Source organism: Ursus arctos, unplaced genomic scaffold (assembly GCF_023065955.2).
Source record: "Ursus arctos isolate Adak ecotype North America unplaced genomic scaffold, UrsArc2.0 scaffold_14, whole genome shotgun sequence".
NCBI lineage: Eukaryota > Metazoa > Chordata > Mammalia > Carnivora > Ursidae > Ursus > Ursus arctos.
The window spans coordinates 18,304,814-18,318,065 of record NW_026622808.1 but is presented as its reverse complement, the minus strand read 5'-3'; the positions used below and the strand labels follow the sequence as shown (position 1 = coordinate 18,318,065).

The window sequence follows — 13,252 nt, the reverse complement described above, 5'->3', positions numbered from 1 at the left end:
GACCTATGCTACTGGATAAAGAGAGGCTAATTTTCACTTTCAGCAATTGCGGTAAGGAAAAATGTTGAGAGAGAAAGACATTATGGGGCATGTATTAAGGAAGTAAGTAAAACGGTAAGTATATCTATACAGACTCTATTAATCTAAGCACAGAGCTTGACTCTAATGACTTCCATTAACATTTGAATATTTTTGGAATTAATTATCCACCCCCTTTCTTGTTTTCTTTTATTCTTTTATGTTTTCTTCTTTTTTACCTCATCATTTTGTGGTTAAAGAGTGTTAAGTGGAGAAGAGGTGTGTTTATTTTAGAAAATACCAGTGAGGAAGAGGTAAAGAACTAAAATTGAGTGTCATTTTTTTCCTCCCAAACACAGAGATAATTGGATAAAACAGACTGAAGTGTTAGTATTTGCATGTGCCATGTCAAACACCTTGCATTTATTACTCTAAGTCCCCACATTACCCTGAGAGTGTAATCATCCAGGTGTATTTGCTTCTTTTTTAAAGATTTTATTCATTTATTTGAGAGAAAGCATGGGAAGGGGCAAGGGCAGAGGAAGAAGCAGGCTCCCTCCAGGGAGCCTGATGTGGGGCTCAATCCCAGGACCCTCAGATCATGACCCCAGCCAAAGGTAGATGCTTGAACGGACTGAGCTACCCCCGCATTCCTGGGTGTATTTGCTTCTATTTCCTTCTTTCTCTCCACCAGCCTTTCTGGGGGCTCAAGTGTTCAGTGGTTCAATATCAGGGTTAGCTAATTAAGAGATACTTTTCTAGGATTATGAGGATGACCCACTTAAAAAATTTTATTCAATTAAGACCCCTTATATGTCATTCTTTTTTCCCACTATTCTGTTATAGAAAAGAAGTGCTTCACTCTAGCTTCAGAGAGGGATATTAAGCCTTCAAATAATGAAAAGAAAATTGCAGCAACATACTTTCCTGGCCTATTTATGTTTCTCTGTCCTTAAGAGAAAAAATTACGGAATTTGCAAACACATTTTAAATCTACCACAATCATGACTAGCAAGGCCGCATGTTCCAAATAATACAACTGCAAGACTGTGGGGTCCCCATCACTCTGGGTTCCTGAGTGACTGTGGAGCAGAACCGCTGTGCCCAGTGTCTGTTAATCATATGCACGTATGCACATGTGTCTAACTCATGACAGATTCATACAAGCCTCTCTGAGCCGGCAGCATTTTCTAAGCTTGACTTCAGGTCCTGCAGATGTGCTCTGTTTTTATGTTAGCCAATACACACCACGTGGGAACACAGGCATGGGAGGCTGAAGACCCAGACACTGATGAGTATAGACCAATTTTCATGCCAAAGTTAAGGGAAACCTGAAAATGTGAGCTTTGTTTCAGAAGGTCTCAGGAGGCAGGTTGAGAAGTCATGATTGGCCAAAGATGGCACATTGTCCAAAGGTGAACATTGTGTATCATGCTGAAAGCCGTTTCATTATTTTAACAAGTGATGAGTACAGGAATCAAGATGTGACCTGCCTTACAAGAATGCAACCTTCAGGTGACCACTTTTATAATATGGGAAAGTTCCTCTTTTTTGAAGTTTGTTATTTTTTTATTTTTTATTTTTTTATAATAATATTTTTTTATTATATTGTGTTAGTTACCATACAGTACATCCCTGGTTTTGATGTAAAGTTCGATGATTCATTAGTTGCATATAACACCCAGTGCACAATGCAATACGTGCCCTCCTTGAAGTTTTTTAGCCCATAAATGAAAGAACTAGAATGTGTCAGCATTTTGTAACTCCCAGTGAATTAATGGATCAAGGTGATAATTATTACAAGAAGTTACACAGAGATGTGCTTCTTCATGAAAATATTTAAAAGCGTTTGCCAAAAATTGAACCTACATCTTAATCAGGCTTCCAGACTAGAGGCAGGCAGACTCTCTTAGTAAGGAGCCAGGTGGTAAATATTTTAGATTTTGTGGGCCGTGTGGCTTCTTACAAGTACTCAACTCAGCTGTAGCTTACAGGCTGCCATGGACGACATACAAATGAATGGCTATGTTCTAATAAGCCTTTATTTACTGGATCTTGCCCATAGGCTGTATTTTCTCAAACTGTATTCTAGAATGCAGCCTCAATAATTTTATTCTAGAATTATTTGCTTGCAGACATCTTTTTTTTTTTTTAAGATTTTATTTATTTGAGAGTGAGAGCATGAGCAGGGGGAGGAGCAGAGGGGAGGGAGAAGCAGACTCCCCACTGAGCAGGGAGCCCAACTTCGGGCTTGATCCTGGGACCCCAGAATCATGACCCGAGCCGAAGGCAGACGCTTAACTGACTGAGCCACCCAGGCGCCCCTGCTTGCAGGCATCTTAAAAGGGCAACGTTTCATTCCTCTTATTAAATCCCCCTACTTGACAAAGGATTGATAGAAAATAACAACTTGGAACAGGATGGTATGGGGAGGAGTGTTTGAGGAGAACACGAAGCAAGAAAAGGAGGGGTAAAGAGGGGAGAGAGTGAAGCAGAAGAAAAGATAGGCATGTTTAAGAAAGTTTCTCTTAAGTTTTGTTTTCGTGTCACCTCCATCTTTCCTATCAGACCCCTCAGCAACATGAAACCAGGAAACCTCTCAGATGCCATAGAATTCCTCCTCCTGGGACTGTCAGAGGACCCAGATCTGCAGCCCATCCTATTCTGCCTGTTCCTGTCCATGTACCTGGTCTCTGTGCTCGGGAACCTGCTCATCATCCTGGCCATCTGCTGTGACCCCCACCTCCACACCCCCATGTACTTCTTCCTCTCCAACCTGTCTTTTGTTGACATCTGTTTCACCACCACAACGATCCCAAAGATGCTGGTGAACATCCAGACACAGAGCAAATCCATCAGTTACACAGGCTGCCTCACACAAATCTGCTTTGTCCTGACTTTCGCTGGATTGGAAAATGGAATTCTGGTCATGATGGCCTTTGATCGATTTGTGGCCATCTGTCACCCACTGAGGTACAATATCATCATGAACCCCAAACTCTGTAGGCTGCTGGTTCTGCTGTCCTTTCTTATTAGTGTTCTGGATGCCCTTCTCCACACTTTGATGGCACTGCGGCTTTCCTTCTGCACAGACCTGGAAATCCCCCATTTTTTCTGTGAATTAGCTCATATTCTCAAGCTTGCCTGTTCCAATATCCTCATCAATAACATCCTTGTGTATTTAGTGACCAGTCTGTTGGGTGTTATTCCTCTCTCTGGGATAATTATCTCTTACACTCGAATTGTTTCCTCTGTCCTGAAAATCCCATCAGCTGGTGGAAAGTATAAGGCATTTTCCATCTGTGGGTCACACTTAATAGTTGTTTCCTTGTTCTATGGGACAGGTTTTGGGGTGTACCTTAGTTCTTCAGCTACACACTCCTCCAGGAAGAGTGCAGTAGTATCAGTGATGTACACTGTGGTCACCCCCATGATGAACCCCTTTATCTATAGTCTGAGGAACAAAGATATGATGGGGGCTTTGAGGAAATTTATCTCTAGAATATCATCTTTCCATTAATATGTCAGCTGCTTTGGGCTTACACTGCTGGAATTTGACAGAGAGAAATAATGTGTGATCCAGATAGCCTGACCAACTTTGAATATATGAAACCAGAGATCAAATGGTTAAGGTTGAGAATTTTGAAATCAGGGGTACCTGGGTGGCTCAGTCATTAAGCGTCTGCCTTCGGCTCGGCATGATCCCAGCGTTCTGGGATCGAGCCCCGTATCGGGCTCCTCTGCTGGGAGCCTGCTTCTTCCTCTCCCACTCCCCCTGCTTGTGTTCCCTCTCGCTGGCTGTCTCTCTCTGTCAAATAAATAAAAAAATCTTAAAAAAAAAAAGAATTTTGAAATCAGACCAGCTGGGTTTGAGTCCTGCTTCCACTAAAACATAGCTATGTGGCTTTTGACAATGTATTTCAACCCTCTAAACCCAGTTTCGTCGTCTATAAAATTGTCATGATTATATTCCTTTATATTTTGGGAAGATTTGAGATACTTGAACTCAGCGAGGATGCATGCCTGCAGCTGTACGAAGGCAAAATTCTCAACTCCAATAGGGTCAAGTGATAAAAACAGTCATCTTTCCTAACAAAAACTTCAGGGATTGGGTAGGTCCAGGCACAGAACTACAGGGCTGCATTTCACTCTGCCATGTGGTGGTATTTGCCTATTTGGGCTATTCTCCTGGTGGTCACTGATGCCGGCTCCAGTGCAGAGGACTTTCAGACCCAGAAACAAAAACTGACAGCCTCTCCTTGGGTTTCATTGCAACACAAACATAGTATATCCAAGGAAACATCCAGAAAGCATTGTTATCATCAGCCCAAATTGAGATATGTGTTCTGTATTGGTTTCCTATTGTCATTGTCACATGTTCAAACTTAGCTGCTTAAAACAACACAAATGTATTCTGTTGCAGTCTGAAAATCAGAAGTCTGACATCAGCTATATGGCAAAGTGTTCAGTTCCTTCTGAAAACTGGTTGGAGAAAAAGTTATCAGTTAACAGTTACAGAATTTCTGTTTGGGATGATAAAAACGTTCAGGAAATGGACAATGGTGATGGTCATACAACACTGTGAATGTTCATAATACCATGGAATTGTATGCTTAAAACGGCTGAAATAGTAAATGTTATGTTATACATATTTACCACAATAAAAAAACTCAAAAGGATTCATTCCAATATACCAAAGCATTAAACACAGGAATCAAAATGATTAAATATTTCAGAAGACAAAATAAGAAAATGTTTTTATTACCTCAGAGAAGTTAAGCATTTCTTTTTTTTAAGATGTATTTATTTTTAGAGCGAGAGAGAGAGCGTGTGTGACTGTGCATGGAAGTGGGGGAGGGGCAGAGAGAGAGGGAGAATCTCAAGCAGACTCCCCGCTGAGCCCGGAAGCCCACCAGGGCTCAGTCTCATGACCCCAAGATCATGACCTGAACAGAAATCAAGAGTTGGAGGCTTAACTAACTGAGCCACCAGGTGCAACGAAGTCAAGCATTTCCTAAGAGAATAAGCACAATCGATAAAGACTGAGAAATTCAAGCACTTTAAAAATGATCCACAAAACAAGTGACTCATTCAATGAAAATTCAGAATTGTTCTTTCAATAGAACAAGAATAAAAAAGCAGGGTAGATAAACTTCCGGTGAAATATTTCCAGATGGGATCTTGCTCACTGTGTCAATAGCAACGTGTTTTATTAGCACAGACACAGCTGTTAGTATATTCCAGCACACTAAAAAAAATCAGTCCTTTCTTCCCTCCCCTGGTAACCACATTCTACTTCCTGTCTTTATGAATTTGCCTAGTCTAGGTACCGTAAGCTAAAATTCTACGGTATCTGTCCTTTCTCATCTCATTTTACTGAGCATAAGTTTTTAGGGTTTCATCCATGTGGTAGCACCTGTCAGAATTTCATTCCTTCTTATGGCTGAAATATATATATAAATAATTTCAACCTACAACTGTCATCAGACTTCCTGATATCCAAGATGCCAAAGGAGGGCATGTGAAATAGAAGATGTGAGCAGAAACAGCTGGAGAAATGAGTGGTGAACACCTGGACTTATTACATCAGGGTATCAACCATCTTGAATTCCTCAATTCTGTTGCTTTAGTCTTAAAAGAATTTGCACTGCCCTGGGATCAGAATGACACTATAATTGTTTGGCTAATGAAGAGCTTTGGATATTGATCCTCCAGAGGTACAGAGACTACAAATTGTGACAGCTTTGCTCAACAGCCCTGCCCCAGTAATGAAACAGCATACCTGTGCCTTGACCTGAAGATGATCTCTCTCGCCGGGGACACTGATGCTTCACTCCATCCCTTTCCTCTTCCTACGAGTGGAGCACCAGTCTCCATCATCCAACATCTAGCAGAGATGTCCTGTATCATTCCACAGTGATGTCACCTAGGTAACCTGATGTCCCTTAGTTAATATTTGGAAATGAGGGCATATATTTTACTACAAGTTTATCCAGCAGAAACTGTGAGGGGTACATGCATAAAATGATTAGAATCAAGACATCCATTTGTCTCCCACCTGTATTCTATTTTCTTGACATGTTCCCTTGTACCTTTCCTCCAATCCCCAAATAGTTATCGTTCTGCCAGTTTCCCACTCTCTCTCTCTGTAAGGAAAAAGACTGTTTTCCTTCTCACAGGAACATGCTCATTTGCAAATATGGTGGTTGTTATAACATTTGCTTAATCCTTCTACTGGTTTCTGAGAGTTGGCTGGGCAGTTTCCCTGTATCTTCCAATTCTGGGTTTTAAAAAAAGATTTTTAAAAAATTTATTTGAGAGCGAGGGAGAGAGCACAGCCAGTGGAGGGGCAGATGGAGAGGGAGAAGGGAGCCCAATGTGGAGCTTGGTCTGAGCCAAAGGCAGATTCTTAACTGACTGAGCCACCCAGGAGCCCCACAATTCTGGGTTTTTAACATACTGTTGTATTATCTATTGGCAGGCTGTGAGTTCTCTGCAGAAGGGGGTAGAGATGCAGATAGACTCATCGGTCTTACTACCCGTTTCTCCTAATGAAGTTACCAAATTAAAGAACAGTCTAATTAAAAAAATGATGATTCCTCAGCCTTGTCCAGAATTAACAAATTGTGACTCACTGCTTTATTAACTTTAAATCTTTTTTCAAAATAACAAAATAATATGCAAAGAGAAGGCATCTCTCCATCTGACTCTTTCCTTTCCCAACGAGGTGCTTGTGCTTGGTGATACTCCTGCTGCTTGCCAACATTTCATTGTCTTGTTACCATATCATTTCCATCAGATTCATCAACAATATGGAACCCAGAAATGAAACAGACATTTTAGAATTTCTTCTCATGAAAGTGACAGAGAATCCAGAACTGCAGTCCCTCGTCTTTAGCCTGTTCCTGTCCATGTACCTGCTCACCGTCCTGGGAAACCTGCTCATCATTCTGGCTGTCAGCTCTGAGTCCCACCTCCACACCCCCATGTACTTCTTCCTCTCCAACCTGTCCTTCACGGACATCTGTTTAAGCACAGCCACCATCCCAAAGATGCTGGTGAACATCCAAACACAGAATCAGAGCATCAGTTATACAGGCTGCCTCACCCAGGTCTGCTTTGTCCTGGTTTTTGCGAGTATGGATAGTTGTATTCTTTCAGTAATGGCCTATGACCGCTATGTGGCCATTTGTCATCCAGAGGTACACAGTCATCATGAACTCCCTCCTCTGCGGCCTCTTGATTCTTCTCTCCCTGTTTATTAGCATTGTGGATGCCCTGATGCATAGTCTGATGGTGTTGCAGCTGACCTTCTGCACAGACTTTGACATCCCTCTCTTCTTCTGCGAAGTGGTTCAGGTCATCAAGCTTGCGTGTTCTGACACCCTCATCAATAACATCCTGATATATTTTGCAACTAGCGTATTTGGTGGTATTCCTCTGTGTGGAATCATTCTCTCTTACACTCAGATAGTGTCCTCTGTTTTGAGAATGCCATCAGCAGGTGGAAAGTATAAAGCTTTTTCCACCTGTGGTTCTCACCTGTCAGTTGTGTCTTTGTTCTATGGGACAGCTTTTGGGGTGTACATTAGTTCTGCACTTACTAACTCTTCCAGAAACACTGCGGTGGTTTCAATGATGTACACCATTGTCCCTCAAATGATGAACCCCTTCATCTACAGCCTGAGGAACAGGGACATGAAGGGAGCCTTGAGGAAACTCATACATAGAACACCTTCTCTTCTGTGACTGTGTTGCCTGCATGGACTGGGGCTTCTAGAATGAGTCAAAGTGGCAGAAATATGTCTGATTCTTGCATCATCAAGTTCTTCTAGAATGACTGGAGAACTTAATGGGTAAGTTCATCTTAATTTTGGGTTGAAACTTGATTTGTTCTTTGAATAGCTCAGTGATGTTTTGAAATAAATTCCATTATCAAACTCAGTTTCTTTGGTCAGGTCCATAGGGGTTTACCTGAGGCAGGGTATACAGTGATTTTGTTTGGATATTCAAGGAAGAGGAAAAGTAAAGAAGTTGGATGGATCATGGATAGGATCCAAATAAGTCTGTAGTCTTAGAGACATAACTCTGCCAATTTCATAGATTGCACCACTTGAATTGCACCTCGAAAATAAGCCTCCTAAAACATGGGAGGAATGGATCTTTCATACCCAATTTGGTAATTTTCAAGAATGGTCACTGGGGGACGCCTAGGTGGCTCAGTTGGTTAAGCGTCTGCCTTCGGCTCAGGTCATGATCCCAGGGTCTTGGAGACCTGGGAGTGGGGGGCCTGCTTCTCCCCCTCCCTCTGCTGCTTGCCCTGCCTGTGCTCTCTCTCTCTCTGACAAATAAATAAACAAAATCTTTAAAAAAAGTGGTCTCTGGTAAACTGTATCTGTGCAAGGCACTATCAACATCTACTACAGTTAGTTTCATCATCTATAAGATTGTTACAATTTGATTATCTCAGTAGTTTGAGATGATGGTGAAACAATTTATCTTAATTTGTGAAAAAACTTTTGTTTCTGCTAAAAGAAAGTAACCCTGACTGTAATAGACACAAGGAATAAAGACTGTTATATTATTTTTGTTAAGCTTTTATTTTAATTCCAGTTAGGTAACACACAGTGTTATATTAGTTTTGGGTGTATGATATAGTGATTCAGTAATTGCATACAACACCCAGTGCTCATAACAAGTGCCCTCCTTAATCCCCATCACCTATTTCACCCATTCCCCACCCACGTCCCCTCTGGTAACCATCAGTTTATTTAAAGTTAAGAGTCTGTTTCTTGGCTTTCCTTTTTCTCTTTTTCCCCCTTTTGCTAATTTTGTTTTGTTTCTTAAATTCCACATATCAGTTAAATCATGTGGTATTTGTCTTTCTCTGACTGACTTATTTCACTTAGCATTATACTCTCTAGCTCCATTCATGTTGTTACAAATGGCAAGATTTCATTTCTCTTTATGGCTGAATAATATTCCATTTTATATATCTATTTCTATATATAATATATAGATATATAATGAATATTATATATATACAGTAGAATATTATTCATATATATACACATATATTTATGACATCTTCTTTATTCATTCATCTCTCAGTGGACAGTTGGGCTTCTTCCATAATTTGGCTATTGTAAATAATGCTGCAATAAACATAAGGGTGCATGTAACCTTTTGAATTAGTGTTTTTGTATATTTTGGGTAAACACCCAGTAGCATGATTACTGGATCATAGGGTAGTTTTATTTTAACTTTTTGAGGACCCTCAAAAAGTTGACTTTTCTGGTCTGAGTAAAAAAAAAAGAAAGGGCAGAGGTTGATCTTATTTGCTTAGAAACCTTCTAATTTGTTTATTCTAAGAATGTATCTGAGTTTTCATTTTTGTCCTTAGTCATCTTTTACTGCTGTGTTTCTTACATATCTCTGATGGAGAGACATAGTTGAATAAAATTAATTATATCATTAATGTAATAGAGATTGGGTGCAGTCTTAAGGCTGTAATGCAAATATTTTAAATGTGTCTTTATTAGTAAAGTTATTCTATGGAGAAATGCCTCTCTCTCTCTCTCTTTTTTTTTTTGACAAGGGGTTATTGAGGGTAAGAGTGGAGAAAAGGGAAATTGTCAAGATTAGGACAATTTTCTTCCCCATAAACACAGAAAAGAAGGTCCATACATTAGGAAAAGGTTAAACAGTGGAGGTCTCAGGAGAATCAAAGGAGTTGCTGGAGAACTTGTTATTGGAGATTGAGTGATGGTTTTATTTTCAGCACCACAGCTGAGAAACAGCTCCCTGCCTGGCACTGCAAGTGTCTCTAGTGAGACGGTACCTCTATTGAAGCCCACAGGACAGCTGCGGAGGTAAATCACCCGAGACCTTTGTTCATACTGAGGTTTCCCTGACTCCAGCAAGAACGACTGACTGAACCTCTGGGGAGACATTTGAGGGATGTGCATGCACTTTTCTTTTTTTTAAAGATTTTATTTATTTGAGAGAGCGCAAGCGAGAGAGCACAAGGGGGAGGAGCCGCGGAGGGAGAGGGCGAGGGAGAAGCTGACTTCCCACTGAGCAGGGAGCCCTATGTGGGGGGCTTGATCTCAGGACCCTGAGATCATGACCTGAGCCGAAGGCAGATGCTTAACCAACTGAGCCACCCAGGCACCCCTGTGCATGCATTTTTACACTCAGAACTATATTTGAGAGTTTTTTCAAAGCATGACCCATTTTAATTAAAAAAAAAAAATGGAAAGAAGGGTGCCTGGGTGGCTTAGTTGGTTAAGTTTCTGCCTTCAGCTCAGGTTATGATCTCAGGGTCCTGAGATCAAGCCCCCCACATGGGGCTCCCTGCTCAGTGGGAAGTCAGCTTCTCCCTTGACCTCTGCAGGAGGTTGTGGGAAATCCCAGGGTTGTGGGATAGAGCCCTGCGTTGGTCTCCCTGTTCAGCCAGGAGCATGCTTCTCCCTCTCCCTCTGCATCCCCCCCCCCCACCACCACTTGTGCTCTCTCTCTCTCTCTCTCTCTCTCTCAAATAACTAAATAAAATCTTAAAAAGAAAAAAAGAGCAAAGAAAGAAAAAACCATATGGGAGAACGTGTTTAGAGTTAGGAAGATGTCAGATCTTTCTTCAGTTTTGCTTTTTAATGTTGTATATACTAAATAGTGCATAAAATCTACCTGTAGCTTTGAAAGAAGAGTCACATAATAAGAACATTTATACCTACCCAGGGGTTCAAAAGAACAATGTGATCTGCCACTCACATCACCCTCTCCCCATTTTAGGTGCAACCACTTCTGACTTGTGTACTTATTTTCCTTGAAGTTCTTCTTTTGGGTTGAATTCTATGAAATTTCAAGTATTTGATCATATTTGGCCTATGAAACTGGCAATGGAATTAAATGTCATTGTCTTATCACCCTGATATATGTTCCTGCTCAGTTTATAAATTTGCCTCTTTTCAAACTTGTTAAAAATTTAATGTATGAATTTTCATCTTAATTGTTTTTCTCATTATTGTACTCTGATATTTAATCACATTGTTGGGCATATCAGTAAATAATTTATTTCCAATCCTCTGTGTTTTTATATGATATATGGTGACTTTTCAAAGTAGGTATCCTGTCCAATATTGATGGAAATTTTGTTTGTAACTAGTTTTCTGTTATTATGAATAAACCTGTTGGAATATTCTCATATATGTCCCTTGGTGGAAATAAGAGAGTCAATTACACACATCAGAAGGTCCTGATAATCTATATCATCATCAGTGTACTTTCAAGGTTACTGATAACCTGGTGGGAGTAAAAATAATTTATTAATTGGCATATCTTACTGTTATGTGGCCGGACATCTTCACATATTAACTTTCTTTTCTTTTGTTATTTATAATTTTTAATTAAAAAATTTTAATTCCAGGGGGCGCCTGGGTGGCAGAGCGATTAAGCGTCTGCCTTTGGCTCAGGGTGTGATCCCGGCGTTATGGGATCGAGCCCCACATCAGGCTCCTCCGCTAGGAGCCTGCTTCTTCCTCTCCCACTCCCCCTGCTTGTGTTCCCTCTCTCGCTGGCTGCCTCTATCTCTGTCAAATAAATAAATAAAATCTTTAAAAAATTTTTTTAAATTCCAGTACAGTTAATGTACAGTATTATATTAGTTTCAGGTATACAATAGAATGATTCATTATTCTATACATTATTCAGTGCTCATGATGATAAATGTACTCTTCATCTGCCTCACCTATTTCACCCATCCTTCCACCCACCTTCCTTCTGGCAACCACCACTTTATTCTCTATATTTAAGAGTGGTTTTTTTTTGGTCTCTCTTTTTCTTTCTTTTTTTTTTTTTTTAAGATTTTATTTATTTATTTGAGACAGAGAGCAAGCGAGAGAGAGAGCACGAGTTGAGGGGAGGGGTAGAGGAAGAGAGAGAGCAGAGTCCTCGCATGTGGGACTCAATCCCAGGATTCTGGGATCATGACCTGAGCCAAAGGCAGATGCTTAACCTCTTCAGCAAGGTGCCCTGTCTGTCTTTTTCTTTGATGGTTTGTTTTGTTTCTTAAATTCTACCTGTGGGTGAAATCATATGGTATTTGTCTTTCTCTGACAAATCTTGTCATGTTGTTGCAAATGGGAAGGTTTCATTGTTTTTTATGGCTGAGAAATATTCCATTATATATATATATATATATATATATATATATATATATATATATATACCACATCTTCTTTATCCATTCATCTATGAATGGACACTTGGGTTGCTTCCATAATTTGGCTATTGTAAATAATGCTGTAATAAATATAGGAGTGCATGTATCTTTTTGAATGAGTATTTTTGGATTCTTTGGGTAAATACGGTAGTAGTGGAATTACTGGACCATATGGTAATTCCATTTTTAATTCTTTGATGAATCTCCGTACTGTTTTCCACAGGGGCTGCACCAGCTTGCATTCCCACCAACCAGTATGTGAAGCTTCCTTTTTCTCCACATCCTTGCCAACACCTGTTGTTTCTTGTATTTTTGAATTTAGTCATTCTGACATGTGTGAGGTGACATCTCATTGTGGTTTTGATTTGCATTTTCCTGATGATTAGTGATGTTGAGCATCTTTTCATGTATCTGTTGGCCAACTGTCTGTCTTCTTTGGAGAAATGTCTATTCATGTCCTCTGCCCATTTTTTGATTGGATTATTCGTTTTTCTGGTTGAGTTGTGTAAGTTATTTGCATATTTTGGATACTAACCCCTTATCAGATACGTCTTCTCAGTAGGTTGTTTTTTGTTTTGTTGATTGTTTCCTTAGCTGTGCAGAAACTTTTCATTTTGATGTAATCCCAATAGCTCAATTTTGCTTTCTTCGTATTTATTTTTTTATTTAAATTCAATTAGCCAAAGTATAGTACATCATTAGTTTTTGATATAATGTTCAATGGTTCATTTGTTTTCCTTGCCACAGGAGGCATATCTAGACAAAGTTGCTATGGCTGACGTCAGAGAAATTACTACCCGTGCTTTCTTCTAGGATTTTTATGGTTTCAACGTGAGCTTCCCTTTCTTTTAAATATATCTATGTGGTATTTCTGCTGAGCTGTTTATGTTTTTCTTATTAATTCATCTGAGTTCTTTAGATAAATTTAACCCACAGTCCCCTAGAGTGAACAAATATGTACATTGAAAATATTGTGAAAAAATTAGAAAAAATAGTTACAAATATATAAAAAGA

The 13,252-nt window shown here is 39.9% G+C and overlaps 1 protein-coding gene and 1 pseudogene across 1 annotated transcript; both read left to right on the top strand.

Annotated features, from left to right (window-relative positions):
* The first annotated feature begins 2,599 nt into the window (after positions 1-2,599).
* LOC113242645 (olfactory receptor 7G3) lies at positions 2,600-3,538 on the top strand. The gene has a single exon (XM_026480778.2). It carries the CDS (start codon positions 2,600-2,602, stop codon positions 3,536-3,538), a length of 939 nt encoding a protein of 312 aa, XP_026336563.2.
* Positions 3,539-6,830: 3,292 nt separating this feature from the next.
* On the top strand, positions 6,831-7,767 carry LOC113242644 (olfactory receptor 7G1-like; annotated as a pseudogene).
* Positions 7,768-13,252: the final 5,485 nt, after the last annotated feature.

Excerpts from the sequence above, each read along its gene's own strand:
- LOC113242645 (XM_026480778.2), top strand. The coding sequence starts at position 2,600 with ATGAAACCAGGAAACCTCTCAGATGCCATAGAATTCCTCCTCCTGGGA.